Source organism: Brassica napus, chromosome C3 (genome assembly GCF_020379485.1).
Source record: "Brassica napus cultivar Da-Ae chromosome C3, Da-Ae, whole genome shotgun sequence".
NCBI classification, from domain to species: domain Eukaryota; kingdom Viridiplantae; phylum Streptophyta; class Magnoliopsida; order Brassicales; family Brassicaceae; genus Brassica; species Brassica napus.
In genome coordinates, this window is record NC_063446.1 from 4872165 (window position 1) to 4899686 (window position 27522).

A 27522-nucleotide genomic window follows, 5' to 3' on the forward strand; every position below is an offset into this window, starting at 1 on the left:
AGGAAAAAAAAAAAAAGAGCTTTGTATACAGCAGCAATAAGACAAAGTTAAAAATTACAATGGTTCAAATGAAGTATGAAATAGATTAGTTGGGTGAAAGGGAGAATAAAGAATCGAAATGACAAACGGGATAGCCAAAGACGCCCACGGGTGATAAAACTTTATGATAAGATTTGGTATGGAGATCATGTATCACCATTGGTTGCATAAGTGCAGGACCAAAGAGTAACTTGGTCTTCTTCTCCAGAAGCGCTACTGGCAATGCAACTGGTAATGGAAAATGAGGAAGCTCCTCAGGCAAAGAAAAGGTTTTGGTGAGATCTATTGTACAGATTTCCTTCCACGAGGTATTGTTGGTGTGTAACAACAAGGACCATATCACTTGGGTGGGCCAGTTTCTTTGGGATAGGCACAAGCTGTTGTCGAGGATGCACATGACGACTTGCTGAGGTTCAGGTATATGGGAAAAGGGAGCTTGACAGATGACTTGAAAAGTTTCACTGTGAAGATCAAAAGACAAGACCTTGGCACACTCGGTTAACCAATAAAGTGACCCATCAAAATACACAGGCTTATGGCCATCCAAAATCCGATACGGAGAAGCAGGGACAAGGTACCTCCAAGCATTAGTGCTAAAGTCGAAAACCTCACAAGTAGTAGTGTTGTCTAGGCGGCGGCCAAATTCAGCTGAATTACATAACCAGACGGGCTTGTAGGTGCCTGTGAATTTGTCTTTGCCGAATCCAAGTTGAGGGTTTGGGGTATCCCAGGCTGATTCGGTTTTACACATGTTGGAGAGGAGCTGTTGGACTCTAGAAAGAGGAAAACTTTGGTGCCATCTGGTCGCCGGATTCGCCACCATGTTAGGTGTGTGGTGAGAAAAGAGGCATATAAGACCATCACAACTACCATAGCAAACCTTGGTGTTGGGAATAGATGGGAACTTGCCCGTACGAATCATTGACGACGACCCCAAGACAGGGATGATTCTCACTTCATCATCATCATCATCATTATTATACTCGGTCACATAAAGAAAATCTGGATCTCCCGATTGCTGCGATTGCCTCAACTGTGCCTCTTTAAAACGGAGGGACTCGATTGTGGATTTCCACTTCTTTGATACACATTTAAACCTCAGCAGACACTTCACAGCAAGTCTCGTGAGGATGAGCTCCACAATTTCGTCTGGTAGCGATTCCACCACACTTGTCGATGACCAGCCATGTCTTCTCAGCATTGTCTGATTCATCATAACAGATGGTCCAGACCCGCTTCTTTTATACACTGCACCAGCATCCGAGTCCATCTAGGAATCGGAAAACAAAAAAAATTCCATTAAACTCTCTATTGAAATTTTGATTACCAATAGTAAAATCAAAAAAAAAAAAAAAAAACAACAAAGATTTCCGCTTTACCTTTTATTCTGGGATGATGTTGCCGAAGCGGCGCTTACAGGCGGAGAAGAGAGACAGACAGGTATCTCTCTCTTGCGTCTCGCCCTATGCAACCTTTATCTTCTTTTTTTCCTCTGTTTGATTTCCAATTAACCTTTGTATAATAATTTATACTAGTTTTCCAATTATAAACACCATATATTTTCTATTTAATGTAATATTTCTATTTCTTATATTATGTATTTATTTATTTATCTAAAATTACTTTTTAAAATTTGGAAAAATACACCTTTTTTCTTTTCAAACTATACTTTTTTTTTATTATATGTGTAAAATAAACTTATTCTGATTAAAGTAAGAAATTAAAAATTTTAATAACTCATATCTAAATTTGAAAATATTATTATTATTATGATTACTTAATTTTATTTTTTACTAGATATGAGCTTGTGCGTTGCAACGGGTTTTCTTTCATGTTTTAGTTTAGAAATAAAAATTAGTATTATATAAATTATTTGACAAATCATAATTTTAATAAGAAAAAATAGAGAAAAATACTATTAAATAATTTTAAAACTAATTTTTTTTATAAAAAATGTTTTTATCATCTTTTATCTATTTTATTAATCATCAAATATTTTAACAGATGTAAAAAAATTAAAATTACTATCAAATAATCATTTACCATTATCTTTTCTTTAGGATTTTAGAAAAGAAAAATTAGTATTAGATTTTTCTTTAGAATTTCTAAAAAGGATAAAAAACTAGTATTAACTAATTTTAAAAATTAAATTTTTACTATTAAATAATTTTGATTTTCTTAAAAAAATTATTTCTCTATTTCTTAGTATATATATTTAATCATGAGATATTTTAAAACATGTCACAATATTAAAATAAAATACTATCAAATAATCATTTGGCAATTATATTTTACTTCAAATTTTAAAAATCGAAAAAATACTATTTAAAAATGTATATAATTATTTTTTAACCAAAATCATCTTTTATTATCTTAGCATGTTTTTTTTAAGGAAAAATGATTGCTGACTATATGAAGTATTGATTATCACATGCTAACCATGCAAACTAAACAAATGTATACTTAGCTACACGAAATATTTATTATGCATGGCAACATCCTTCAACTTTATGATGTTATGTAGTTAGCATCACGAGTTTAATTCCATATCCAAAAAATGATGTGTATGTTAGAGACCGTTTAAATCTCTCGTTACAACAACGAAAATGTGACGTACCTGATGGTAATTTACCTAATTAGATTTTGACCAGTGTTTTAAAATCGTAAAAATATTTTTAACAAAATCTAATTTACAAAATCAAAACAGAGTTTTTCATAAACAGAATTTCCATTCATTTAAACTAAGTAAACCTTTCATATTAGATTCTTATTATTTGATTATTTTTATTCTTAAAAGTATATAATTAATAATTATATACGTAAGATTATGTTTGGTATAAGTTGACATCAAATAAGTTTTAAACAAATAAAATTTTTGAGTTAGTAAATTGACAGCAAATAAGTTTTATAATTAAAAAAAAATTCAAAGAATTATATATCCCACAATTAATCAAACAAATTACAATTTTTTTAGTAAAACTTCATAACAAAACAGATTAAAATAATTAAAAAAAAACAAAACAGAGTAATAAAAATAAAAATAATAGAATTATATAGTTTTAAAAGACACTAAAATAAAAATGTTAAAACATTACTTATTAAAATTTCATAACAAAACAGATTAATATAAATAAAAGAAATACAATTATATAGTTTTAAAGCTACAAATAAAAATGTTAAAACACTATACTTATCATGTTAAAACATATTGATTTTGTAAATTAGATTTTGTTAAAAATATTCTTCGCTTTTAAAATGTGGGTCAAAATCTAATTTTAGTTAAATTATAGTCGGATGGGTCATATTTTAACTGTGGAAACAAGATATTTAAACGATCTCTAACATCCACATAGGTTTTTGGATAAATGAAATTAAACTCGTGATGTTAACTACATAACATCATAAAGTTGAGGGATGTTGTCATGCATAACATATACTTCGTGTGGCTAGGTATATATTAATTTAGTTTGCATGGTTAGCCATGTGGTGACCAATACTTCATGTAGCTAGCAATCATTTTTCCTTTTTTTAATTATGATATAGTTTAACACACATCACAATTTTAAAAGTATAACTGACATGTGTCACAATCATGTTAATTAACAACTTTGAAAAATACAGCTTAATATAATTTTTACAAATTATTTTCAAATCTTTGTTTTGTTTAAGATTTTCTAAAAACAAAATTTTCTAAAAAAATACTACTAAATAATTTTTAAATTTACCTTTTTACTATTAAATAAATACTTTTTAAAAAGTTCATCTTTATTATCCTATTATATATATTTTGATATTATATATTTTAACACATGTCACAATATTGAAAAGTAAAACTACTATCAAATAATAGTTTTCAATTATCTTTTCTTTAGGATTTAGAAAAGGAAAATTAGTATTTGATAAATTATTATACTAATATTTTTTTCCTTAGAATTTTTAAAAAGGAAATGTTCTAGAAAATTACTATTAAATAATTTTACTATTAAGTAAATAAGAAAGTTATTTCTTTTCCAAAATTCGTTCTCTATTTTCTTAGTATATATATTTTTATCATGAGATATTCTACCACATGTCACAATATTAAAAGAAAAACTACTATCAAATAGTAGTTTGCAATTATCTTTTATTTAAGATTTTAGAAAATTAGTATTAAATCATTTATTTTAATAATATATTTTTCTTTAGAAATTTTAAAATGGAAATTTTCTAACAAATTAATATTAAATAATTTTAAAATTATTTTTTTTACTATTGAATAATTTTGAAATTTTCTTAAAAAAATTGTTTCTCTATTTTCTTAATATATGTATTTTAATCATGAGATATTCTAACACACGTCACAATATTAAAAATAAAATTACTATAAAATAATCGTTTTACAATTATATTTTATTTTAGATTTTGAAAATCAGAAATTACTCTTAAACAATATATATAATTATTTTTGAACAAAAATTATTATTATTATCTTAATATATTTATTTTTAATTATGATATAGTTTAACACATATCACAATTTAAATATATAATTGATTTGTGTCACAATCATTTTAATTAGCAAGTTTGAAAAACCAACATCAATATAATCTTTTACAAAAAAATTCAATTTTTTTTTGTTTGGGGATTTTTAAAAGTAAATTTTCTAAAAAAATACAAACAAATACTTTTTAAGTAACTATTAAATAAATTTTTAAAATAATTTATCAAAATTCATCTTTACTATCCTATTATATATATATTATAATCATTATAACACATGTCATCATATTAAAATGAAAACTACTATCATATAATAGTTTGCAGTTATCTTTTGTTTATGATTATAAAAAAAGGAAAAATACTATCAGATAATAATTATAATTACTTTTTAACAAATTTTTTTTGTTATTATCTTAATATATATATTTTTATTATGAGATGAATTCACACATGTCATAATCTTAAATATATAATTATCATGTGTTGCGATCATTTTAATTAGTAACGTTAAAGAACAAAACTTTATATAATAAAATAACATCTTCTATTATTGATATCAAATCAATGTAACATATTATATGAATCAGAAATTACATCAAACATGTTGTTGAAATGAATTTTTAATAGAAGTAACGATAACACGATATTTCCTAACACATTTCATAAGATAGGCTGATTGGCCGGCTAATCTCCACTTTGTTTCTGAATCAAGAACCGTCAAGTGTCCGAGAATGCAAATGAGGTTCTATGCATTATTTCCTAATGCGTCTCGCTCTATGCAACCTTTATCTTGTTTTTTTTTTTCCGATTTATACTAGTTTTCCAATTATAAGCAGCGTATATTTTCTATTTAATGTAATATTTCTGTTTCTTATATTATATATTTATTTTTTATCTAAAAATACTTTTTAAAATTTGGAAAATACACCTTTTTTTCTTTTCAAACTATACTTTTTTTATTATATGTGTAAAATAAACTTATTCTGATTAAAGTAAGAAATTAAAAATTGACGTGGGGATCTGCTCTTCGGATTTCAGTTCTGTTGATCCTTGTAGCTGCAATCGTCCTAGCTTTCTATTTCCTCCCCGTCGAGCAGGTCCGTGAATTGCCAAAATTAAGGTTTCAAAATTAAGGTTTCTTTGTTGTTTTCTCGAAATTCATTTGCTTTTCTTTTGATTTTCTGCTGAATTGCCTCATTTGAGGTGGTTTCATAGCAATGAAGTTTTGAGCTTTTCCATCTTTTTTTTTGTGCTCATTTTGACCCTTTGCATATGGTTTATGAGCAACTTTTGTGGTTATGTGTGTAAAACTATTCAGAGTCTTCTCTTTTGAATTCGTTTCATTTACCAAGTAGCGGTTTCTAGCATTGGCTAGTTCTATATGAAACTTACTGTCTCTCTTTGTGTGTGTTTCAGCTTCTGAGGGATTTTTTATTATGGGTTGAACAAGATCTAGGGCCTTGGGGACCGCTTACCCTGTAAGTGTTTCTCCTTTTTGCTTTTTTTTTTTGAGCTATGAAACTAATTATGTCTTGAGTGAGTTGTAGCTGTGAGCTTATTAAGCTTTTATATCTGTTTAACCATGGGTTTGGAAACATAAGAGTTAGGAGGCCTTTTTACCTAGTTACTGAACATCTCTTTCTTTTGTAATATGTGTAGAGCTGTTGCCTACATTCCTCTTACAGTTCTGGCTGTTCCTGCCTCTGTTCTTACGGTATATACATCACATCCTAATTCTTTTGTGTGTACTACATAACGACTGCCATTCTCCACTCTCAACTTTTCGTTGTTAGAGTGAAAAGGTTTATCTATAAATTTGAGAAATCTTATTTTGGTTGAGGCTGTAATATTCAGATCGGTGGCGGCTACCTCTTTGGACTACCAATTGGTTTTGTGGGGGACTCGGTCGGGGCCACGCTTGGCTCTGGAGCAGCATTTCTTCTAGGCCGTACGGTAAGTCTAGAAGATTTGCAGACATATGCTATCTTTTTACTTACATGATGAATGTTCTTATGCAGATTGGAAAACCTTTTGTAGTTGCAAAGTTGAAGGACTATCCTCAGTTTCAGTCGGTGGCTCTCGCTATTGAGAAATCCGGTTTCAAGGTGAGAACTAATGCGAGTTTTAATCATCATATTCATGCAAAAACTGAATGTAGATATGCTTGTTGCTCCGGCTTGCTCCACTTCTCCCCTTCAGCATGTTGAACTACCTCTTATCTGTAACTCCAATCACGCTGGGACCATACTTGCTTTCTTCTTGGTTAGGGATGATGGTAATTTTCATCTAATCCACTTCTCTCCATGATAAATGTTTAGTTGTGAGATCAAAAGAATACAGTTTAATGCATTGTTAACTTGGCAGCCAATAACGCTTGCGTTAGTGTACGTTGGAACTACTCTAAAAGACCTTTCTGATGCGACTCACAAGTGGAGTGAACTATCTTTCGGTCACTGGGTAAGATCCCCACAAGCTTAAGTACATTATCACCTTCTTTTTCAATCTCTTTTCTGACTAATATTTGGTAATTTGCAGGCATCCTTGATTCTGAGCCTTGTAGTATCCGGTTAGTTGGAAAGTTACTTATGGTCTTTATGAACCTGCAAAGATGTACAGATTCACTTATGTTTCTTTCTTTCTTTTGCAGTGATATTGATGGTGTGTGTTACTAAGGTGGCACAGAACGCTCTAAGAAAAGCTTTAGCAGAGCACGGAGGAGACATGAACGGAGCGGTTGCTGCCTCGCCTGAGCTTAACGATGTGGTTGATGCTCCGGCTGATTTAAATGAGCCGCTCTTGATAAAGATAGATTCTCAATCACCTCAGGACCAAGAAAACCAGAGTCATGAAAAAAGCTGCTGGTTAAATTACTTTGTACAATAATCTTATCATTAACTTACAAAGCTACAAAACATAGGTTCGCTGGGGAAAAAAAGACAGCCGTCAATGCATATATATATCGTTCTAGAGTTCTAGCTATTGGTTCTTGGGTTTTGTATAAGAACATAGATTAATAAATTATCCAAAAATCTTCTTTTTTACTCTTCGTAGTTTTGAGATGTAACTACTAACTACATAAACAAAACCAGCGAATTCACAAGTCACCGGGGGAAAGTCCAAAAATCTATTAGGCCATAATTTGTATACTCAAATGAATTAATTAGCAGGTGGAAAATTAGCAAAGTACTACTCCAACTGGCGCATAAACTCACATGATTGCGGATATTCCCAGAAAATAACAAAATATCTCGACGCATTAAATAAAAAAACTCCCGCCGCACGTGCCAATATTCCTCTAGTGGGGCTACCTTTCGAAAAATTAAATGGATAAACATTGACCAGAACAAAAAGTCCCCACAATTCGCGAAACGACACGACAGTCTACTCAGCACTTTCCTTAAAACGAACCAATCCTTATCGATTTTCACTCTCAATCTTAACCGGCGACGTCCCACCGCGTCTCACTCTCTCCTCTCTCAAACCAGAACCTAATCCTTTTAAAACCGTCCAGATCCATCTCCCCCCCCCCCTCTCTATCACAATTGTAATGGCATCTTCTACTTCTTGTCTGAATCTCTTCGTCTTATCGTTCCTCTCCGTTCTACTCATTACCAAATCACAAATCTATGATTCGGTCAACGGAGCTGTTTTCCCGATTACTCGAGACCTATCAACAGGTCAACATATCGCAGAGATTCGCCTTGGGGACTCGCCGGAGCCAGTTAAGCTCGTGGTGGATCTCTCCGGTCCGCTTCTATGGTTCGACTGTTCCTCGGGAAATCTTTCCACGTCGCGAAGTCTGATATCAGGAAGCTCAAGCGGCTGTGTGAAAGTTGATTATGTCGGAGCTTCATCGCGTGGAGACCAGAACGCTGATTGCGATTTGCTCGTCAGAAACGACGTCGTTGGGATTACGGCGAGAGGAGAGCTCGCAACAGACGTCTTATCACTCGGATCTGTTTCTTCTCAGGGAACCGTTGATCCACTCTTCGCATGTGCACCTCCGTTGCTGTTACGTGGGCTCGCTAGTGGAGCCCAAGTAGTAATGGGCCTTTCCAAGGCCCAAATCTCTCTCCCTTCACAACTCGCCGCGGAAACCAGCGAACGCCGTCGTTTAACTGTTTATTTCTCGCCGTCGAACGCCGTCGTGTCAACGAGTTCGGTGGAGGAGGTGTTCGGAACGGCCGCAGCTAGATCGTTGGTCTACACGCCATTGTCTACAAGCTCGAGCGGCGATTACTTAATCAACGTGAAATCCATCAGAGTCAACGGGGAGAAGCTCGCCGCCAAGTGTCCGTTATCGGCGGAGCTAAGCACGTTAGTTCCTTACACGACGCTAGAGAGCTCGCTCTACGCGGTGTTTGCGGAAGGTTACGTTAAAGCTGCGACTAACGCTAAATCGGTGGCTCCCGTAGCACCGTTCGGTCTCTGCTTCACGAGTACGTCTTCGGCTGAGGTAGAGTTTCCGGCGGTTGAACTCGCTTTGCAGAGCGAGATGGTGAGGTGGAGGATTCAGGGGAAGAATCTATTGGTGGATGTTGGTGGTGGAGTCCAATGCTTGGGTATTGTGAACGGCGGGTCAAACCGGGTCAACCCGATTACAATGGGTGGGTTACAGTTAGAAGGCTTTGTATTGGACTTTGATTTGGGTAACTCGATGATGGGGTTCGGACAAAGAAATTCCTTCCGACCAGAAGCTTTGTAGTTAAAAACATCTGATATTAACACGTAGATGTTGTCAGTTTTGCGTCTTTGTATGTTTTGTGTCGACATAAGAGTACCGTTTCTTACATGAGTTACTGTAAGCAACTCTACTCATTTACACTAATATAGTTTGTTGGTCGTGATACATAAATTTAAATTCAAACAGTGTCTGTTAACATCCGCCGTAGAGGAAAGCCTTGAAAGGATGAAATAAGATGCAGAGGCGAAGGAGCCAGCAAGGATGATGGAGTTTGTGCAATACCTATGTATAGATATGTAGCATTCTTACATGCCCACAGCGACTTTAACCATGACCAAACCTCTCCTCTAAGGCTCAACCCCATGTACAGAGTTATCATCAAACATTCATATAGGAGTAGCAGTGACTACAATTCTTAAATTCTACTGCATAAATAATTTATTGTAGTTTTTAGCATTACAAGATTCACATAAACCATACGGAATAAAAAGATTGAAATGAAAACTAAAGCTTGGGGATGGCCCGATTATCGGGTTGTTGTAAACGCCGAGTCGAATCGGGTTGGCCCAACTATGACACCTTTGTATTAGATTTTGTTTGTTTTGTGTACTTTCACTGACTGTCGCTTGTTTTTTATTTCAATAATTTCATGCCAAATATTATTGTTTTTTGTTTATTGTCTAAGAATTTTATATAGTATTTTTTGACCAAATTTTTATATAGTATTTCTTGGACCTGAATTCAAAATCTGTTCCAAAATTGAGTTTTAGTATAAGAGAAAACCGCCAAAAAAAAACGCACAGAAAATAGGTAGGACATACTCCATTGTGATCGTATCAAAGAAAACAACCAAACAGCCAAAAACATTATGAACAATCGCGATATTACCAAAAACTAAAAAGAAATAAGAAAGCAACATAATATTTACACATGAAGACTTTTATGTTTTTGTAGTTTGTAAAAGCTAAGGTGAATGAGATGGGTGACCATTTTCGCCTATAGATCATTGTATCAACGATGGTCCAACAATAATTGTTAAGTTTAAATATACGGAAGCTTTAGGTCTACACATCCCCAGTCCACACCGTATTTGTAGACAAAATAACAGTTTCACATGACTTATTAACTATTGTATGTTAGATAATCATATGTGGCAAAGAAAACTTATATATGCCATCTTCAAATGAGATAAATATCTTGTTTTGAAATAATTTTTGGAAATTTTGTAAAGATGTTGATTTCGATTGTATAACATAACAATATCAGAGTCGTTTTCAGCTGTAGCTGCCAGAGCCCCAGGTCCAAGCTTGATGCTTGCTACTCCTCAAGTATTTCTTTTTGTTTTCTATAGTTGTTTTCTGGTGGAGATAAGAGAACAACACAACTAGTGGCTTGTTTATAATAAAATAAAATTATTATGTATTTTGTTAACATCGACAAAACAAAATGATAACGTCAGTAATTGTTTTCAGTTACTTTATAGTATTATCATCAATATTTTTAGGGAATATAATTTTAAGATTCTAGTTTGATTATAATTAAAAAGACAAAATCCCAATACTATATACATAATAATCTTATAATATTTAATCATGCATATTCTTGGACATTGGACAATAGATAAAACAGTAATTGTCCATTCAAAATCTCTAAGTATATAAAGTTAAAAAAAAACTCTTAACTCTACCACCAGGATTGAACAATGTCCTAAACGAAATATGTTTGGTATGACCTTATTGGCTACCAAATAATATGCTCTCTCTCAAATAATTTCTTCGGTCCACATTTGTTTATTCTAACATTTTGTCGGTTATTGTGGTCTTTGATACATTTCTCGAAATAGTTTTAAGTTTTTATCTTATACATTTCTCGGTTGTTATTACCAAACCTTTTATTTTGTTCTATGGTTTCCTTTTTTGAATGTGTCATTTTCTTAACTAGTGGTCAATAATCTTCAGCAACTCACCTATCTTCGTATTTAATTTGGAAAAGTAAGTTGGTTTATGTGCGCAAACATTTATTGCATAAGGTTGTGTTTTGTTTTACAACGAACTTTGTGGATCAGTCTACGCACCACTCAAATTTTGAATTTTATTAGCAGACATGGATTGGTTTACATTAGACCAAAATTTACTAAAAGACAGCCCCAAATACAAAAACAAAAACAGTGGGCGGCTCACTGTTCTAAGATTCTTAATATTCTTTTTTTTTTAATCAACACAACACATCTCATTTTCTATACAAAAACTGCAACTGAAACTATAGGCCCTCGTATAAGCTCCTCGTGAAAGTTTTAAATTATTCCGCAAGGTCTAATGTCGCACAAGGTTTGGAACCTTTTTTTTTTTCTTTTGACAAAACAAGGTTTGGAATCTTTGATGAATTTATAGTGAACATATCATAAATTATCATTAAAACATGTATAATTTCAGTTTTTCTTGTACACAATGAGACATGTATAATTTGGAACCCGTAGCTGTCTTAGTTCTTTTGTCAACATTTAATTTTAATCTGACATACCATAAATTTCTAAATTTTAAAGATATTATATTATCGAAATATGTCCATTTAAATTAGGTTCAAGTTGCTTTCAGAAAACGAACTCTACAATCTCTCCTAGTTCATTGGCAAATAAAACATATCTGACTGTTGTTAAAAAAAACATATCTGATTTTGACAAAAGAAATATGAACCACACCAACACCAAAATAAATATCTGAGTTATGGTTGGTGATTTAATTCTAGGACGATCGACTTAGTAAAAAGCACTTAAAAGTAGAATAGACACGGTAATTTATCATTTTATTAGTTGTCAGGCTCTGTTTGATGCATGTTACACTTCACCGGTTACATCCTACTATATATAATAATTAGCTTCGTTTATAAATTTTTGCTGATTTTTCTAATAAAATAGAGCGAAGACAATGGTTTAAAAAGTTGTAACTTGTGAGAGCAGTGTATAAATTAAAGTGTATGATATCTTTTCTGTTTTACGAAAAGTGTTTGCTGGCTTCAAATTGAAATAAAATAAAATTTCAAAAAAAGAGCTAATTACCAGCAGTTTTACAATAATAAAAAATCAATAGTCATTTACTATTACAATGATTTTTTATTTCTTAATTTTCATTACATATTCACAACGATTTAAGAGTTTAAAATAAAAAAATTATATAATTGAAGTAAATTTTCTATTCGTCTATTTGAGAAGAAGATGGATAAGACTATAAGACAAGGCACGACAAATGGCAACATAGGTCCCACTAAAACTAGAATCTGACGCTCGAGAATGATCCTATCACCTCCGTGTGGGACCAACGTATTATTGACGTTAATTTCAGTGCAAAGAAACTAAAGAACGAAGAACCAATAGAAGAATCATGAAGACTTGAAATGACGAAAATGCCCACGATATCGTCATCATCCTCCTATATTAATAAACACCATTTCTCTCCTTTGTCATCAACCTCCATGTCCGATATATATCTAGCAGAGAAGCAACTCAAAGTTTTAATTTTCTAGTAGACTAGTTTTTTTTTTCTCGTGGATCATTATCTAAGAAGAGAGGAAATGTTGGGAATTTTTAGCGGAGCTATAGTATCATTGCCGGAAGAGCTGGTGGCCGCCGGCAGCAGAACTCCGTCGCCGAAGACAACCGGAGCGGCTCTAGTTAACAAGTTTGTCGAGAAAAACCCATCCGCTGTGACCGTACAAGTCGGAGACTATGTGCAGCTTGCGTACACCCACCACAAAGAGAGTCCTCTCCGGCCAAGGTGAGACCGTCGGCTATTTACTTGTTTTCATTTATTTATTTTTGTTAAAATCAGCTTTACGATGATCCCAAAGTCTATGCCGTTCGATTAGATCAATCGGACGGGGGTGAAATACTGACATCATCGTCCAGGGTTTTTAGTTTCGTTGAAAAATAAAATTATTCATTTCCTTATAAACAGCGTAGGTCCATTTGCATGGATCGACCGATTGGAACCATGTTTCGTCCGATTTTATTATCTAAAACCATACTGATAAGAGAGGGAACTAGTGAAGATCATTAATCAAATTAATTCATGTAGATAAAATAGTTTTATATATAATCTCAACTGGATTCCAATTTACACAGAATGGTGTTATTCTTTTGCACTCCATTACTTCAAACTAGGCCTGGGCATTCGGGGTCCCAATCGGGTTTCGGTTTTGTCCAATCGGGTCTCGGTTTTTCGGGTTTATCAAAATCAGCCCCATTCGGATTATATAAAAATTCGGTTCGGGACCGGTTCGGGTTTTATCGGGTTCGGATCGGGGTTAGTAAATCTTCAAAGAACCGGTACAACCCGGTGTACTTTCGGGTTTTGGGTTCCAACCGGTTCTTCGATTTTAAAGTACTTGATTTATACCTATTTTGTAACCAAAACATAAGTAAAATCGGTTCTTCGGGTTTAAAGTACTTGATTTGTACCTATTTTGTAACCAAAACATAAGTAAAATCGATTCAGAAATAAGAAAAAAACATCAAACATGATCATTCAAAGTCAAACGAAAGGTATACGTTGTTATTGATAGAAAGAAAACCAATAAATGAAATCATAAAACGAAAAATTAAGTTCTCATGAAATGAAAAAAATTATTCAATGAAAATAAAACCAAAATCTAAAAATTTCAAGCCTCAACCGCCACTTTCAACCATCAACCTTCATGTAGTAGATAGTTATTGTATATGTTTAATAATATCTTAGTGTATTTTGGCTACATATTAGGAATTGAGATCATGTTTGGTACAAGTTTTTTTTTGGCATTTTGAATGTTTCGGGTTCTATCGGATATCCATTTAATTTCGGGTTCGGTTCGGATAATACCCATAACCCGAAATACCATAAAACAAGATCCATTCGGTATTTATGTCGGGTTCGGATTCATTTTCATCGGATCGGATTCGGTTCGGATTTTCGGGTTCGGTTTATTTGCCCAGCCCTACTTCAAACTAGGGTGATGTGTTTGTGGTGTAGTCAGTAGTGTGTGGGACACAAGCAATAATGAAAGAGTAAAGTCCAAATATATTTATTCTAAAAAGATAATTTCTATATTTTTGACAAAAAAGATATATTTCTATATATTAGTATATATATATTGAGAAATATGCATATACATCATATGTAACCTTTATAAAATGTATTAATTCGTTACTACAACTTAAATTAAGTACTTATCCAAGAAAAGATTACATTGGTTAAAAATCATCTCTCAACCTATATATGGATCCAGGTGTTTTATTTTATTTTATTTTTTTGGGGGGGGGGGGGGGGTGAGCAAAGAATTAATTTATCAGAAAGATATCGATCCAATCACATGTTATACTCGTAAATTGAAAGATAAAAAATGTTAGATTAATGGACCAATGATGTGGCACAACACAATCACTATTTACTGTACATGATATCAGTTTTCTCAATGACATAGTGTGGTAGAAGAAGTCACAATACAAAACCCATCAACAAATCTATATACATATGGTATGTCCAAATCTACAAAAGGCAACTTTGGTTGGTCCACCAAACCCCACAAACCATTTGTATAGATAGATAGTCTTATACCAAAAAAAAAAGAATTATTATGCCTTGCTTTCTATGTTAGCATCCATGATTGCATGTCTATTTAACGATCTAATGCTGACTCACCTTTCTCACTATTCTCCATCTTTAACTTTAACAATTGCAACTAGATCTTGATCCGCGCTACAAAACGCGGATATATTGTTTGTTTTGTTTTTTCGGTATATTTTTTATATATAGCTTAAAATGAATATCACCCCGTTCCTGGTTGAAAAAAAAAAAGAATATCACCCGTTCCACATTCATAAAATCAGTTACATGTAAAAAGTAGTTAAATGAAATAGGTATGTGTTTTGCTCGTAGGAAGCAACAAACATATCAATATACAATACAGTTATCAATATTATTTAGTATATGAACTTTAAGATTTTTAAAATAATTTCAATGGGTTATTCGAACCAGAACTAAAATTTAAAAATATCTGAATGAGGCTAAAATATTAAACTCCGAAAACCCAAAATCCGAATTAGATCCTAACCAAATCGGAATGAGTACTCGAACGACCACCTCTAATTTCTGTATAAGATATTGTATAGGTTTAGACACATTTATCCAGAACCAAAAAACTAAAACCAAATGTAAACCTAATTCATAAATAATCAAGTGAATCATATATCTCTGGAACCAAAAAATTGAATTGAACGGAACCAAACCGCTAACCAAATAGGTATCCAAAATTTTAAAATGGAATTATATACCCACAAATATTAATTATACTTAATTTTTAAATAGTTAAATATACTAAAAATACTATTTATTAACAAAATTACCCGAATATTTTTATCCATAAATTTAAAATTATCTAAATTATTTGATATTTTTATTCAAACCGTCCGATATTTAAAGCTGGTATAATTATTTATTTATTTGTAAACATAGTTATTGATACTATGAATATAAATGCTATTAATTGTTATTGATAATGTATATACAAAATGGTATCAGACATGCGAAAATCAAAGCATCTAATAGATGAATTGGTTGGTGTCAATGATTGTAGTCGAATACTTTTTCCACTCAAAGTAATGCATCCCGAAATGATAGGAAGTAAAGGGAAGATGAGGTTATTTTTTTTCATTTTTTTTTCATCGGGAGGTTATAAAATACCAAGGGAAGAGGAGGTTATAATATATATATACATGTCATGGCAGTTAAATTTTTAAGAAAGTGGGTTATAAATAATTGGACCAAACAAATATCAATTGGTCATACATGAGTTTTAATAGAATAGATAGATACCCTACATTTTGGACTTTGTGACTATATATACATATAGGTTTGTCTTAAGATGTTTTCTGTTTGAATTTATATGTAGGTCATTTGGGGCTAAGGATGAGATATTCTGCTTGTTCCAAGGCTCACTTGACAACCTAGGAAGCTTGAAGCAGCAATACGGGCTTGCTAAGAATGCAAATGAGGTTCTTTTGGTCATTGAGGCTTACAAGACTCTCCGTGACAGAGCTCCATACCCTGCCAACCATGTAGTGGCTCACCTAAGTGGCGACTTCGCCTTTGTGGTCTTCGATAAATCAACATCCACTCTGTTTGTAGCTTCTGTAAGTTTTTCTTAACCCTTTTATGACCTGTGAGGAGCTAGATTGAATTTGGCTGTGAAAATCGGTTTTAATTTGGTGTAGGACCAAGAAGGTAAGGTTCCATTGTATTGGGGGATAACAGCTGATGGGTATGTGGCATTTGCTGATGATGTTGAGTTGCTAAAAGGTGCTTGTGGCAAGTCTCTTGCTTCTTTCCCTCAAGGTTTGTTTTCTTCATATTTTTTTTTTGTTTCACTCCGACGTTTAAGATTTTTATGACATTAGAAGCTAGATTGGGAGCTATTTAAATGGTTGTGCTTGCATGCATTGCAGGCTGCTTTTACTCGACTGCTTTAGGTGGGCTAAGGAGCTTTGAGAACCCTAAGAACAAGATCACTGCCATTCCTGCTAAAGAGGAAGAAATTTGGGGAGCCACCTTCAAGGTGAATAATTCTTCAAGATTAAGAAACCATATGTAGTTTTATTTTTTTTCCTCAGTAATATTTTAATAAGGCTCACATAGCACAAACAATGGTGGTGGAAACAGGTGGAAGGAGCAACAGTTCTTGCAGATTGAAAATCGAAACTCTTCAACAGCAAAAAAATAAAATAAATCGTGCTGTGAAAACAAGAAGCTGTTCTATGAGTTCTTTAAGCTATCAACCAAAACAAGAAGCTGTTCTATGAGTTCTTTAAGCTATGTGATGATGTGATGATGTGTGTAGTGTAGTGTTATATCTCTCTCTTGTCTTTTGCTTCTTTGTATAGCCAGCGTCTGTTTCTTCCTGTTTTAACTGTATTCGTCCTAAATAAGCCATCTCTCTAAAATCCAAAAACCACCTTCTCTTGATCCTTGTATCTCAAGTAAATCTCGAAATTTTCAGTCTGGTTTACAATCTCAAACACGAACCTAAAGAAGTTATACAGAGAGTGGCAATGAATGGGTCTTGAGTATTGAGTAGTAACTTCTATTTAGGTAATTACAAGATTCAGGTTTTTATTATTGAGAAAACATGAGCAGCTTTTCAAGTTTCTCACAGACAACGAGATGAAGTAGAAGGCAGCCATGAGTTGTGCAGATTTAAGATACAGGGCAGATATCCTCCAAACTGTAGAAAGAACCGAAAATATTAATACAGTTTTTGTGCGGATTCTCTGTTATAGTAGCTTCAGCAAGAAAGAATCCCATACCTCTCTCCTAAACATTCGATAATGTCACTTGTGAGAGTTGATCTCTTATGTTTTGTAAAAGCCAGAGATGCAGCCTTTCTCAGCAGGCCAGATGCAGCTATACATCCCAAGATTGCTGGACTCTCAGATGGACTGAAATTTTCAGAGAGTGTAAAAAAAAAACACTTGCCTCAATCAACCAATGATTGAGCTAGAAAATGGTTGAGATAAAGGAGATGTCTAACCTTTCAGGACCTGATTTAAGCTGTTGCGCCCATGACAGAAACACTGCAACACTAGACGAAACAAATACATGTAGGCGCTCTATTAACCGTGAGTAATCTGATGGTATTTGATCAAAGAATAGTGAACTCACCTCCCAGAGAGAATATCACCTTGGCCACCACATCTCCTTGGGGAACCATATATGCTCACTGATTTTACTGTAAAAAAATAAACACAATCAAACTTCACATTCTCAACGTTTTCTAAAGAAAAAGACAAGAGAAAAAGTTACTCACCTATCTCTCCATTGCTTATAAGATCAGTTTTCCCTTTCCTCAGAATCGTCACGCCACCAATCCTGAACAACACAGGCGTCTAATATTACTTATCATAACAATAGTTTTTACTTTCTAGGCTATAGTAAACTGAGTTTTGTAACTTCGTACTGTTTGGCCAAAGAACGTAGCTGATCTTCAGCCTTCCCTTCGTCCACTTCACAGTTCAGCACTTTCTGAACCAGGCGCTTATACTCGATCACGTTTGGAGTTAAGACAGCAAGCGGATAGCTCTTGACAAGATCAATTGAATTCGTTACGAGAAACAGCCCGTCCTGCAGAATCATCATACAGAACAAATGAAAAGACAAAAACAATCACAAGATCCGGGAATTAGAAGGAAGCCAAATCACTCTGCTTACCCCATCGACAACAAAAGGAACATTGAACTTCTTGGCAAGAAGCATGATCTTACTCACACACTCCTGGAGATACAGAGTTGTCAAGTCAAAGTCAAAGTCAACCAACCAAAGCATTGAGGACTCAAATTAAGTAAATGTGATGAGAGGAATCTGTTACAAGGAGGAAAGGATCCCTTCCCAAACCAGGACCAATCACAAGGCAATCGAATATTTCCATCCATTTATCCACTTCTCCTATCACTTTATCCTGAACTTTTCTTTTCTCTTCCTCGGTGAACTGACTGAATCCAGATAACAAGATATAGAGATTATGGAAAACTGGCTTTGTAACTAATTAAACTAACAATGTGGACTGGAGCATTCACATTTTCACCTGATGTTGTAGGATTCCTCAAGAACAGGGTGAACTATAAGCTCAGGACTATAGCTCTTAATAACAGGAGCTGCGTCTTTGGTACAGAACACATGAGACAAATCAGCACCCTACAAAGTTTTACCAGACAAGAAGAGATCAGTTTCAAAACCAAAGATGAGTAGAAAGAAGCTTAACAGAAACAGGAAACTACTAACGATTCTCAGAGCTGAAATGGCAGCAAAGTAAGGAGCTCCAGTGTATTCACGACATCCTCCAATCACAGCTATCTTCCCTAAAGCAGATCAAGTTTTACAACACAAAAGAGCTTAACATAAAAGAAAACACCAAAGACTCAAACACTGAAGTTGGAATTTGATTTTAGAAAAAAAAAAGAAGATCTTTTGATATCGAATTCTAACCAGCTTGGCCTTTGTGTCGTTTAGGGTCGAGCGATGGTGTGACGGTTCTAAGAACACTCTCGGCGTCGGCTTCCGATGTGGAACTCATTGCTCTGATGAGATTTGGGAGATGGGTTCTTGAGGCACAAAGAGTTCGTACCAAGAACTGTTGTCTTCTGATCACAGTTGAAGAAGAGAGTGAATGAGAAGTCAACTGTTCAAAGGCGGAGATGACGCCATGCCTCAACAACATTTAGATTGATTCTTTCTACCAAAGGAACTAGAACACACCACCGCTTCCGATACAGCACAAGTATCAGACTCTTAGTGTGAGTCAGAGGGTCTTAAATGTATTCATTTAATTATCTTGTAGGCAAAGGTGAAAAATAAAAGGAAAAAATCAGAGTTAGAGATGATGATTGGCCGGTTTAGAGTTTCTCTGAATACTCTTTTCTCTTACAGTTTTATTCAGAGCCTGCTTCAAAACACTGACGTTTGTGGTTAAGTTAATTGGCTAGGGATATATGTAATTAGGTAAAGCATCTTTGGGTGGCTGCATCAGTCAATGATTAGTTTCATAACTCATCAAATAAAAATTAAAAAAAAAAAGGATCGATAAGAAAAACTATATTAAATAATATTCAACTAAAAAAAATTACAAACCGAAAACCGAGAGCAGTAGACTGGTCTATCAACGTCAAACGTGATGATGAAGATGATGATGATGACAATGGTGATGATGGTGATGGTGATAGGGACGAGAGGGCTGGACAGGATGATGATGGCCATGAAGAGTTGGGAACGTTCCATAATTGGCGGCAGAAGAGTGTTTTGAAACATCTTCTTGTGTGACCACCGTTTCAGCCTTTTCCACGTCAACTGGATTCTTATGCTCGTCGTTGTGCTCGATGCAACGAGCGATAACGCATAAGCAAATCAACACAACCATGCATATGTAGACAAAAATATCTTCCATTGTCTAGTCTTTTCTTTTCTTTTTGTGTGTGCGAGGTTTTTCTAGCAAAGACCAAAAAAGAAAGAAAGTAGGTGTATGAATTTTTGAGAGATTGATTGATTATAGGGTTGATAAACAATGGTGGTGAGATATCAATTTTTTCTGAGTTAATTGGATTTTCTTTGGAAAGTAATTAAGACGATATAATGATTGTGCATATTATGTAAAAGAAATCTTAGATATATAGTAAGAAACTCCACCAAATTTACTAAGAGGAAATTTGTGAAAATAATGTCTAGAAAGAATCTTACAGAAATAGAAAAATTAACAAACCAATGGAGGATAATTTGTTAACAATTTTCACAATATATAATTTAGTTATGAGTCCAGTCGACTGTTTCAGTTTCACTAAATATTATTTTCTCCACTCACATCTGTTTAGGTAAGCAAAACTATTTACCGTTCCATGATCCTGGTCGTGCGTAAAATGCCCATCTATCGTTCTGATCTGCTATCATTGTCTTGTTGATAAGCAAAGAAAGAAGGAAGGAAGAGACAATCATCTCCATGTTCTTGTTACACTAAGATTGCATCAGCTGCAGAGAAACTCAGGGCATTAATCAATCATTAATGCTTGTATCAGATTTTCTCTTCTATATAATTGAATCAGTAATTACCGGTTTGTTTGATAATATTTTCATTGAAAATTAAATAATTTTTAGGATAATAGTAGTGGTATAATTTCATGGATGTTATCAATATAAAAAATTCTTTCAAGCAATTTTCATAATTAAACAATTTTTTAAATTAGTAAGTCTGGTCTTTGTAAATCCAATTTTGGCTAACTCATGTTCTCAATTTTCATAATTAAACAATTTTTTAAATTAGTAAGCCTGGTCTTTGTAAATCCAATTTCTGGTCTCGAGTAAGAAATATAAACTTTTTGGAAAATTACGAGAGACTGAAGAAATATTAGGGGTATGTTCGCAATAAACAAAACCCGGGTTAAACGCAACGGTATGCGAGGCGAGAACCATTAACACATTTGTCAAAAATCAAACATCAAACATCAAGAAAGCAAGCAAGGAAGGAGATAAAGGAAAGAAAGAGGCGTAAGAGAAACACGGTGCAGAAGCCCCTAGCAGTTTTCACTTTCCGGCACTAGGGTTTGCTCATCCGCGCTCTGCTTCACTTTCAATCGGTAAAAAATCTCTCTTTTTTTTTTGGCGTGTCTGTGTCTTTTTCTTGAGTGTCTGTTAAGTTTCCGAACAAAAAAGGTTCGATTTTTGTCTGTAGGAGCATTGAATTTGCAAATTGGTTTGTTGGATTGCAGAGTGATGAGTGGCGTTCGGAAGAGATCTCACGAAGAGGATGGTGTGACTCATACATCTTCTTCATCATCAGCCAAATACCCCCACGAGGATTCTGGATCTTCTTCTTACCCTAAATCCACTCATCCCCCTCCTGTTACTACTCATCCACCACCGGCTCAGGTTCACCACCACCACCATCAACAACAACAACCTCAATCTCATCCTCACCTTCACACGGTTCGTCACCACCCACCACTTGCTGCTGCTGTTTCTGAATCAAGAACCGTCAAGGGTCCGATAAGTGAGCCTAGAGATGGAGGAGAGAGACGCTCTCCTCTTCACGGCGTGTATTGGTCTCCGTCCCTCCCAGCGACGGGTTCTTCTGAGAGCAGAGATAACAGGAGTGATGGGAGAGAGATACATGGTGAGGCCAAGAGGGAGATTCATGGTCCAAAGGGCGAGAGGGATGCTAAGTTCGAGAGATCAGGGGATGACAGCGGAAAAGGTAATACCGGAGGCTATTCTAGGAATGATGGGAGAGGGATATACGGTGAGACGAAGAGGGAGATTCAAGGTCCTAAGCCTGAGCGTGTAGGGGATGATTTTAAGATGGAAAAGGAAGGGCATGCTCACTTGCCTTGGAAGGAGCAGAAGGATTGCCATAGAGGGAAGAGAGTTGAAAGCTCAAGCGCCAATGTGGAACCGTGGGTTGTATCACGTGTCAATCCTCAAGGATCAACGGAGGTTGGGGCAAAATATCTCTCAGCGCCTGTGGAGGGAGGAGCACATTTACAAGGTAAAGAGATCTCTTCATCTCTGTTCGCTTTAGCCTCTTCATCTCTGTTCGCTTTAGCCTCTTCACAGTTTACGTTTTTACTTTGTAAATTTCGCTTTTTGTGTGTTTCTTGTCCTGATGTTCTCTCTTCTTTCACATGACAGTTATGTACCCATGGATGTGCAAACCTTCTTTGTATGAAAGGTTTGACAAACGGCAAGTATGTGTTGAGATGATTTGCCCCTGTGCTCTTGTGGGAAATGTAGATCTCCTTGAGAAGCTCAAGAAGAAGAACAGAGAAGCGGATCTCAGAGTCTATGAGCATAGAGGGTTTTCTAGCATTTTCATTTCAGCTGTGGAGCAATTTTCTCAAACATACGCACCAACATTCTACGCTGCTCTGGATCTTCTCCCTCTTTGCTCTACATATGATCAAGCAGGATCCAGGAGTGTTACCTTTGTTATCACTGCAAGACAACAGAAACTCATCTCAGCAGGTCTTATTGATTTCTGGACGAAAACTTACTCATGCTCCGTTCACTGTTTGGAGAGAAGAAAAGGGGTGTATCATCTTGCGTTTACTGGCACAGAGGAAGGAAGTAGAACGCTGTTTTGCAGGATTTTCTTTCTCTTCAGAAAAGATGTATTTTGGAGAGGTCACTCCCACGCTGTGGACTTTAGAACCATTGGTAAGATCATTTTTTATATTTGATAGTCCCTTTGAAAGATCATTGCCTTCTTGTCAATTTTCTCTCTTTTTCTTTCAGAAGTTGAACAAAGCTACATTGGACCAAGGATGAATGGGGATACAATTAATCTTGATTTTGTTAAAGCATTGATTGAAGGATTCAAGAAGCAGCTACCTTTACATATAAGGTATATCCATGCAAGGAACTTTTAGTTGATACACTTTGATATACTCTACTCATACTTCTTGTTTTTCTTTTTGCAGGTACGTAAATCAGATTCTCTTGCAAACCACTCACATTCTGGAGTCTCTGCCGACGCTTGTAGATATTCACGTAGACGATGGGCAGTGTGTTATAGTGTGCGGAGATATCCACGGGCAGGTGAGATACATTGCCTTCCATTATGTGTTCTTTTTTCCCTTAAGTTAATTCAATGTCAATATGTTCCCTGCAGTTCTACGACCTGTGTAATATTTTTGATAAAGAAGGTTTTCCCTGTCAAGAGAAACAGTTCCTGTTCAATGGCGATTTTGTTGACAGGGGTTCCTTTTCAGTAGAAACCATTCTCACCCTGTTTGCACTCAAGTGCGCATGTCCTTTATGTAAGTATGAATTGATACAGGTTAAGTATATTTTACATTAATTATCTGTTGTTTGACAATTGAGAAATATGCTGCAGGGATACACCTCGCGAGAGGTAACCATGAAAGTAGGAGTTTAAACGAGGTTCATGGGTTTGAGAAGGAGGTGCTGGCAAAGCTAAATGAGACCGTGATGGATATGTTTAGTGATACATTCTGCTGTCTTCCTCTAGCGCACGTTCTCAACAGAAAAATCATTGTTCTTCATGGCGGGCTCTTTAGCCGAGATGGGGTCACACTCAGTGATATCAAGTCAATTCACCGATTTTGCCAGCCTCCTAAAAGAGGTATATACTTTGTTACGGTTGCTTATTGTGATTCTATTCTGATTGAGGACATTTTATTATTGTCTTTTCAGGACTTATGAGAGACTTATTGTGGAGTGATCCACAAGATTCCCCTGGAAGAAGCAGGAGCACCAGAGGAGAAGGCATTATTTTTTTTGGTGAAGATGTCACAGAGTCATTTTTGAGAGACAACAATCTAGGTAAGTAAACCTAATCTATTAGGTTCTGACTCTTGACTCTTTTTGATTAGGTGTTTAACTTGGGGTTTGCAGATCTTTTGGTCAGATCACACGAGCTTAAGGATAAAGGATATGAGATTAGCCATAATGGTAAACTCATCACTGTGTTCTCAGCACCTAACTACTGCGACAGGGTAACTTACTAAACTTCAGACCTTATTAATGCAATGCAAGTAATCATTGGTCTCAACACACATGAGTTTTTTTTTTTTTTTTTGTAGGAGAATAACAAAGGAGCCTTCATCGTTTTCAAAGCTCCACAAATGGAGCCAGATATTCAGACGTTCTCAGCTGTGGTATGGATTTTTTTTCCGAGAGAAAAAACAAGAATATGTTTGTATTCTTTTCAGACATGTGATTGATTTTTTATTTTTTTTTGTGTGCTGATTTTTCACAGGGACACCCGTACCGGATGTGGAGCCAATGGCCTATTGCAGACTGAGAGAGATTTTCTTTTTGGTATCTGCTGGTTTGGATCGAAGATTAGTTAGCAGTTGCTGTCAATGACAACTCATAGACCTTCCCTCATAGCTGGAACGTTCTTATTGTTGTTGTTTTTCTCTTGATTGGGTTTTGTTTCTACACCTTGTTGCTTTGGCCATTGTTCCTTTTGACACGTTAAAAACAAAAAAAAAAAGTGTTTCTACTCAGATGGTCTGTCTTTTCCTCTTGATGAGCTTTCATTGTGTCTTTTTCTCTTGATGAGCTTTAATTGTGTCTTTTTCTCTTGATGAGCTTTAATTGTGAGAAGCAAACACATGGCTTGTGCATATATATATTTACCTATGAGCTCAGAATTTAAAACATTTTTAGCATATTAAACGTAAGTATCAAATTCAAACGATATGAAAACATATATATTCATGGTTTATTGTGTATAGTCCAAACGTAAATGCCAATATTTCAGAAATATATATATTTATAAAAAAAATTACAAGCAAAGTAAATGTAAAAATTACGTTACGTGAGTCAGAAGCTTTGACTCGAGGGGTTGAATATAAAGTCTTGCTTTTTTTAGCAAGCTGATTGGAGCAAGACACTATTCACCAGGAGACGCTAGGGACTCAAGTGGCCACGGTACACACACCGCTTCCATCGCGGCTGGAAACGCAGTCCCGAACGCCAGCTTCTTCGGGCTCGGCTATGGAACCATGAGAGGTGCCGTTCCAGCGTCAAGAATCGCCGCTTACAGAGTCTGCGCCGGAGAATGTAGAGACGATATCCTACTCTCCGCGTTCGATGACGCTATCGCCGACGGTGTTGACATTATCACCATATCTGTAGGTAGTACCGATGTGTACCCGTTGGAAGAAGACCCTATCGCAATAGGAGCATTTCACGCTATGTCCAAAGGGATACTCACTGTGAACGCGGTTGGGAACACTGGTCCGAACATAGCCTCTGTCACGAGTTTAGCACCGTGGATGCTAACCGTTGCAGCCAGCACAACGAACCGTGTGTTTGTCACCAAAGTGGTTCTTGGTGATGGCAAAACACTTGTCGTACGTATCAAGTAAAACATTTAGTATCTTCTTGTCGGTTAAATTACCAATGTCTCTTCGTTTTATGTTGTCATAATAGGGAAGATCAGTGAATGTTTTCGATCTTAAAGGAAAGAAGTTCCCCCTGGTGTACGGAAAATCTGCTGCTTCCTCTGCCTCCAATGTCACATGCGCCGAGTAGGTAACTTCCACCGGAAGAAAAGCCATTTGTGTATAGAGTATGACCTAGAAATAGTTTTAAATTTTTGATTGGTGATGATGAGATTTGCTTCTTCTTCTTCTTCTTCCAGGGATTGCATGCCAGATTGTCTTGACGCATCTCTGGTGAAGGGAAAGATCTTGGTGTGCAATATATCTTTCCCCTACGTAGCCTATACAAAAGGAGCTGTTGCAGCTATTGTTAAAGATGGATCAGACTGGGCTCAAATGGAGGGTTTACCTGTATCTGGCTTAGAAGAAGATGATTTCGAGTCTTTCCTCTCTTACATTAACTCCTCAAAAGTAATTAAACATTGATACTTTGTTAATTTGGCAGCCAATAACTCTTGCGTTAGTGTATGTTGGAACAACTCTAAAAGACCTTTCTGATGTGACTCACAAGTGGAGCGAGTTATCTTTCGGTCACTGGGTAAGATCCGCACAAGTTTAACTTAAAGTAAATTCTCACCTTCTTTTTCAATCTCTTTGCTGACCGGTCTTTGGCAATTTGCAGGCATCCTTGATTCTGAGCCTTGTAGTATCCGGTTAGTTGGACATATCATTTTCACTATGATATAATCTTTATGAAACCTGCAAATATTTATGTTTCTTTCTTTCAATCTTTCCTTCTTTGCAGTGATGTTAATGGTGTGTGTTACTAAGGTGGCGCAGAACGCTCTAAGAAAAGCTTTAGCAGAACACGGAGGGGACATGAACGGAGCGGTTGCAGCCTCACCTGAGCTGAACGATGTGGCTGATGTTCCGGCTGATTTAAATGAGCCGCTCTTGATAAAGATAGACTCTCAATCACATCAGGACCATGAAAATCAGAGAGCCATGAAAGAAGCTGCTGGTTAGATTAAGATTACTTTGTACAATAATCTTATCATCATTAACTTACAAACTACAGAACATAGGCAGAAAGATCAGCTGTTGATGCACATATAATATATAGACATCTATTAGCTCTCGATTCTTGGTTTTTGTATAAGAACATAGATTAATAAAATTATTATTGTCATTCAATTATCAGCTGTTAATGCACGTATAATATAAACCAAGAAACGTGATTTCATTCAATAAGCAGCGATATATTAGCACAGGCAGTGGAGACAGAAAAAAAGAACAAAGTAAAACATACATGACGAGGTTAATGACTCTTTAACTGCGTCTGAGCTATGATTAACTGACAAACTTCCAAGAGGCTTTGGTTCCTTTATCAAAGGGATCTGAACTTTGAGATACTGATGACCTTCCAGTAGACTTTGCCTCCTTTGGGTTTTGCGAAACTGATAATCTTCCATGAGACTTTTGTTTCACTTTCTAAGAACCATTTCTGAGAGTAAACTTTGAGCTGTTATCATTCAGAACTGGTTGATCTCTGCCTGAGCCCGAGATTCTCTCTGGGTGAAAATTTGACTGAGTGGCGCTGAGGATGTCATTAAAATTTGAGAGGGTTTAGAGATTAAAAAAGAAACTATGGAACAGGTCAAACTATCAGAAAGTATGCAGGAGAAAGAGAGATATACCGACAAGTCTACAACCCACACGCCTACACAGTTTTGATTATTATATGAGCAATCAAGAAGCTTTCCCTCGTGAACGTTCAGTTTGACCATCCAACATCGACTCCATCTTACTGGCTCCCATGAGAAAATCTACAATTTGCATGGAGGCACTCACCAGGCTTCTGCTCTTTCTGGGCCTCCTTCCTTCTCCGAGTTGTTGGTGATATCAA

At 35.3% G+C, this 27522-nt stretch overlaps 6 protein-coding genes across 7 annotated transcripts; 4 read left to right on the plus strand and 2 right to left on the minus strand.

Moving 5' to 3' along the window:
* Positions 1 to 6: 6 nt before the first annotated feature.
* Positions 7 to 1569, minus strand: LOC106434193 (F-box protein At1g11270-like). Its single transcript, XM_013875033.3, has 2 exons — positions 1419 to 1569; positions 7 to 1309 (listed from the first exon to the last, which is right to left on the minus strand). The coding sequence occupies exon 2, from the start codon at positions 1307 to 1309 to the stop codon at positions 86 to 88; it is 1224 nt and encodes a 407-aa protein (XP_013730487.2). The 5' UTR covers positions 1419 to 1569; the 3' UTR covers positions 7 to 85.
* A 3956-nt stretch (positions 1570 to 5525) lies between these two features.
* Positions 5526 to 26810, plus strand: LOC106383495 (TVP38/TMEM64 family membrane protein slr0305-like; the record flags this gene model as incomplete). The annotated part of the gene is made up of 9 exons (XM_048752945.1): positions 5526 to 5615; positions 5935 to 5996; positions 6178 to 6232; positions 6373 to 6471; positions 6537 to 6623; positions 6677 to 6793; positions 26122 to 26214; positions 26299 to 26329; positions 26422 to 26810. Coding segments are annotated over 9 exons (855 nt in total), but the record flags the coding sequence as incomplete, so codon positions are not given.
* Positions 7969 to 9400, plus strand: LOC125584140 (probable aspartic proteinase GIP2). The gene has a single exon (XM_048752071.1). It carries the CDS (start codon positions 8066 to 8068, stop codon positions 9221 to 9223), a length of 1158 nt encoding a protein of 385 aa, XP_048608028.1. The 5' UTR covers positions 7969 to 8065; the 3' UTR covers positions 9224 to 9400.
* LOC106386772 (stem-specific protein TSJT1) lies at positions 12565 to 17190 on the plus strand. The gene is made up of 5 exons (XM_013826585.3): positions 12565 to 12972; positions 16121 to 16361; positions 16443 to 16563; positions 16674 to 16783; positions 16888 to 17190. The coding sequence occupies exons 1-5, from the start codon at positions 12770 to 12772 to the stop codon at positions 16915 to 16917; spliced, it is 705 nt and encodes a 234-aa protein (XP_013682039.2). The 5' UTR covers positions 12565 to 12769; the 3' UTR covers positions 16918 to 17190.
* Positions 17169 to 19495, minus strand: LOC125575654 (ATP-dependent (S)-NAD(P)H-hydrate dehydratase-like). Of its 2 annotated transcripts, XM_048752076.1 has the most exons (12): positions 19207 to 19495; positions 19003 to 19079; positions 18806 to 18915; positions 18590 to 18713; positions 18433 to 18495; positions 18182 to 18345; positions 18032 to 18093; positions 17887 to 17953; positions 17756 to 17806; positions 17532 to 17663; positions 17379 to 17449; positions 17169 to 17250 (listed from the first exon to the last, which is right to left on the minus strand). In XM_048752076.1, the coding sequence occupies exons 1-11, from the start codon at positions 19436 to 19438 to the stop codon at positions 17422 to 17424; spliced, it is 1110 nt and encodes a 369-aa protein (XP_048608033.1). In that variant the 5' UTR covers positions 19439 to 19495; the 3' UTR covers positions 17169 to 17250; positions 17379 to 17421. The 2 variants fall into 2 exon arrangements, with proteins under 2 accessions (XP_048608033.1, XP_048608032.1); XM_048752075.1 differs by having other exon boundaries at positions 17169 to 17449.
* Positions 21175 to 24734, plus strand: LOC106383496. The gene is made up of 11 exons (XM_048752067.1): positions 21175 to 21341; positions 21474 to 22249; positions 22393 to 22917; positions 22996 to 23104; positions 23181 to 23298; positions 23372 to 23519; positions 23597 to 23845; positions 23917 to 24045; positions 24118 to 24218; positions 24306 to 24380; positions 24482 to 24734. The coding sequence occupies exons 2-11, from the start codon at positions 21478 to 21480 to the stop codon at positions 24524 to 24526; spliced, it is 2271 nt and encodes a 756-aa protein (XP_048608024.1). The 5' UTR covers positions 21175 to 21341; positions 21474 to 21477; the 3' UTR covers positions 24527 to 24734.
* Positions 26811 to 27522: the final 712 nt, after the last annotated feature.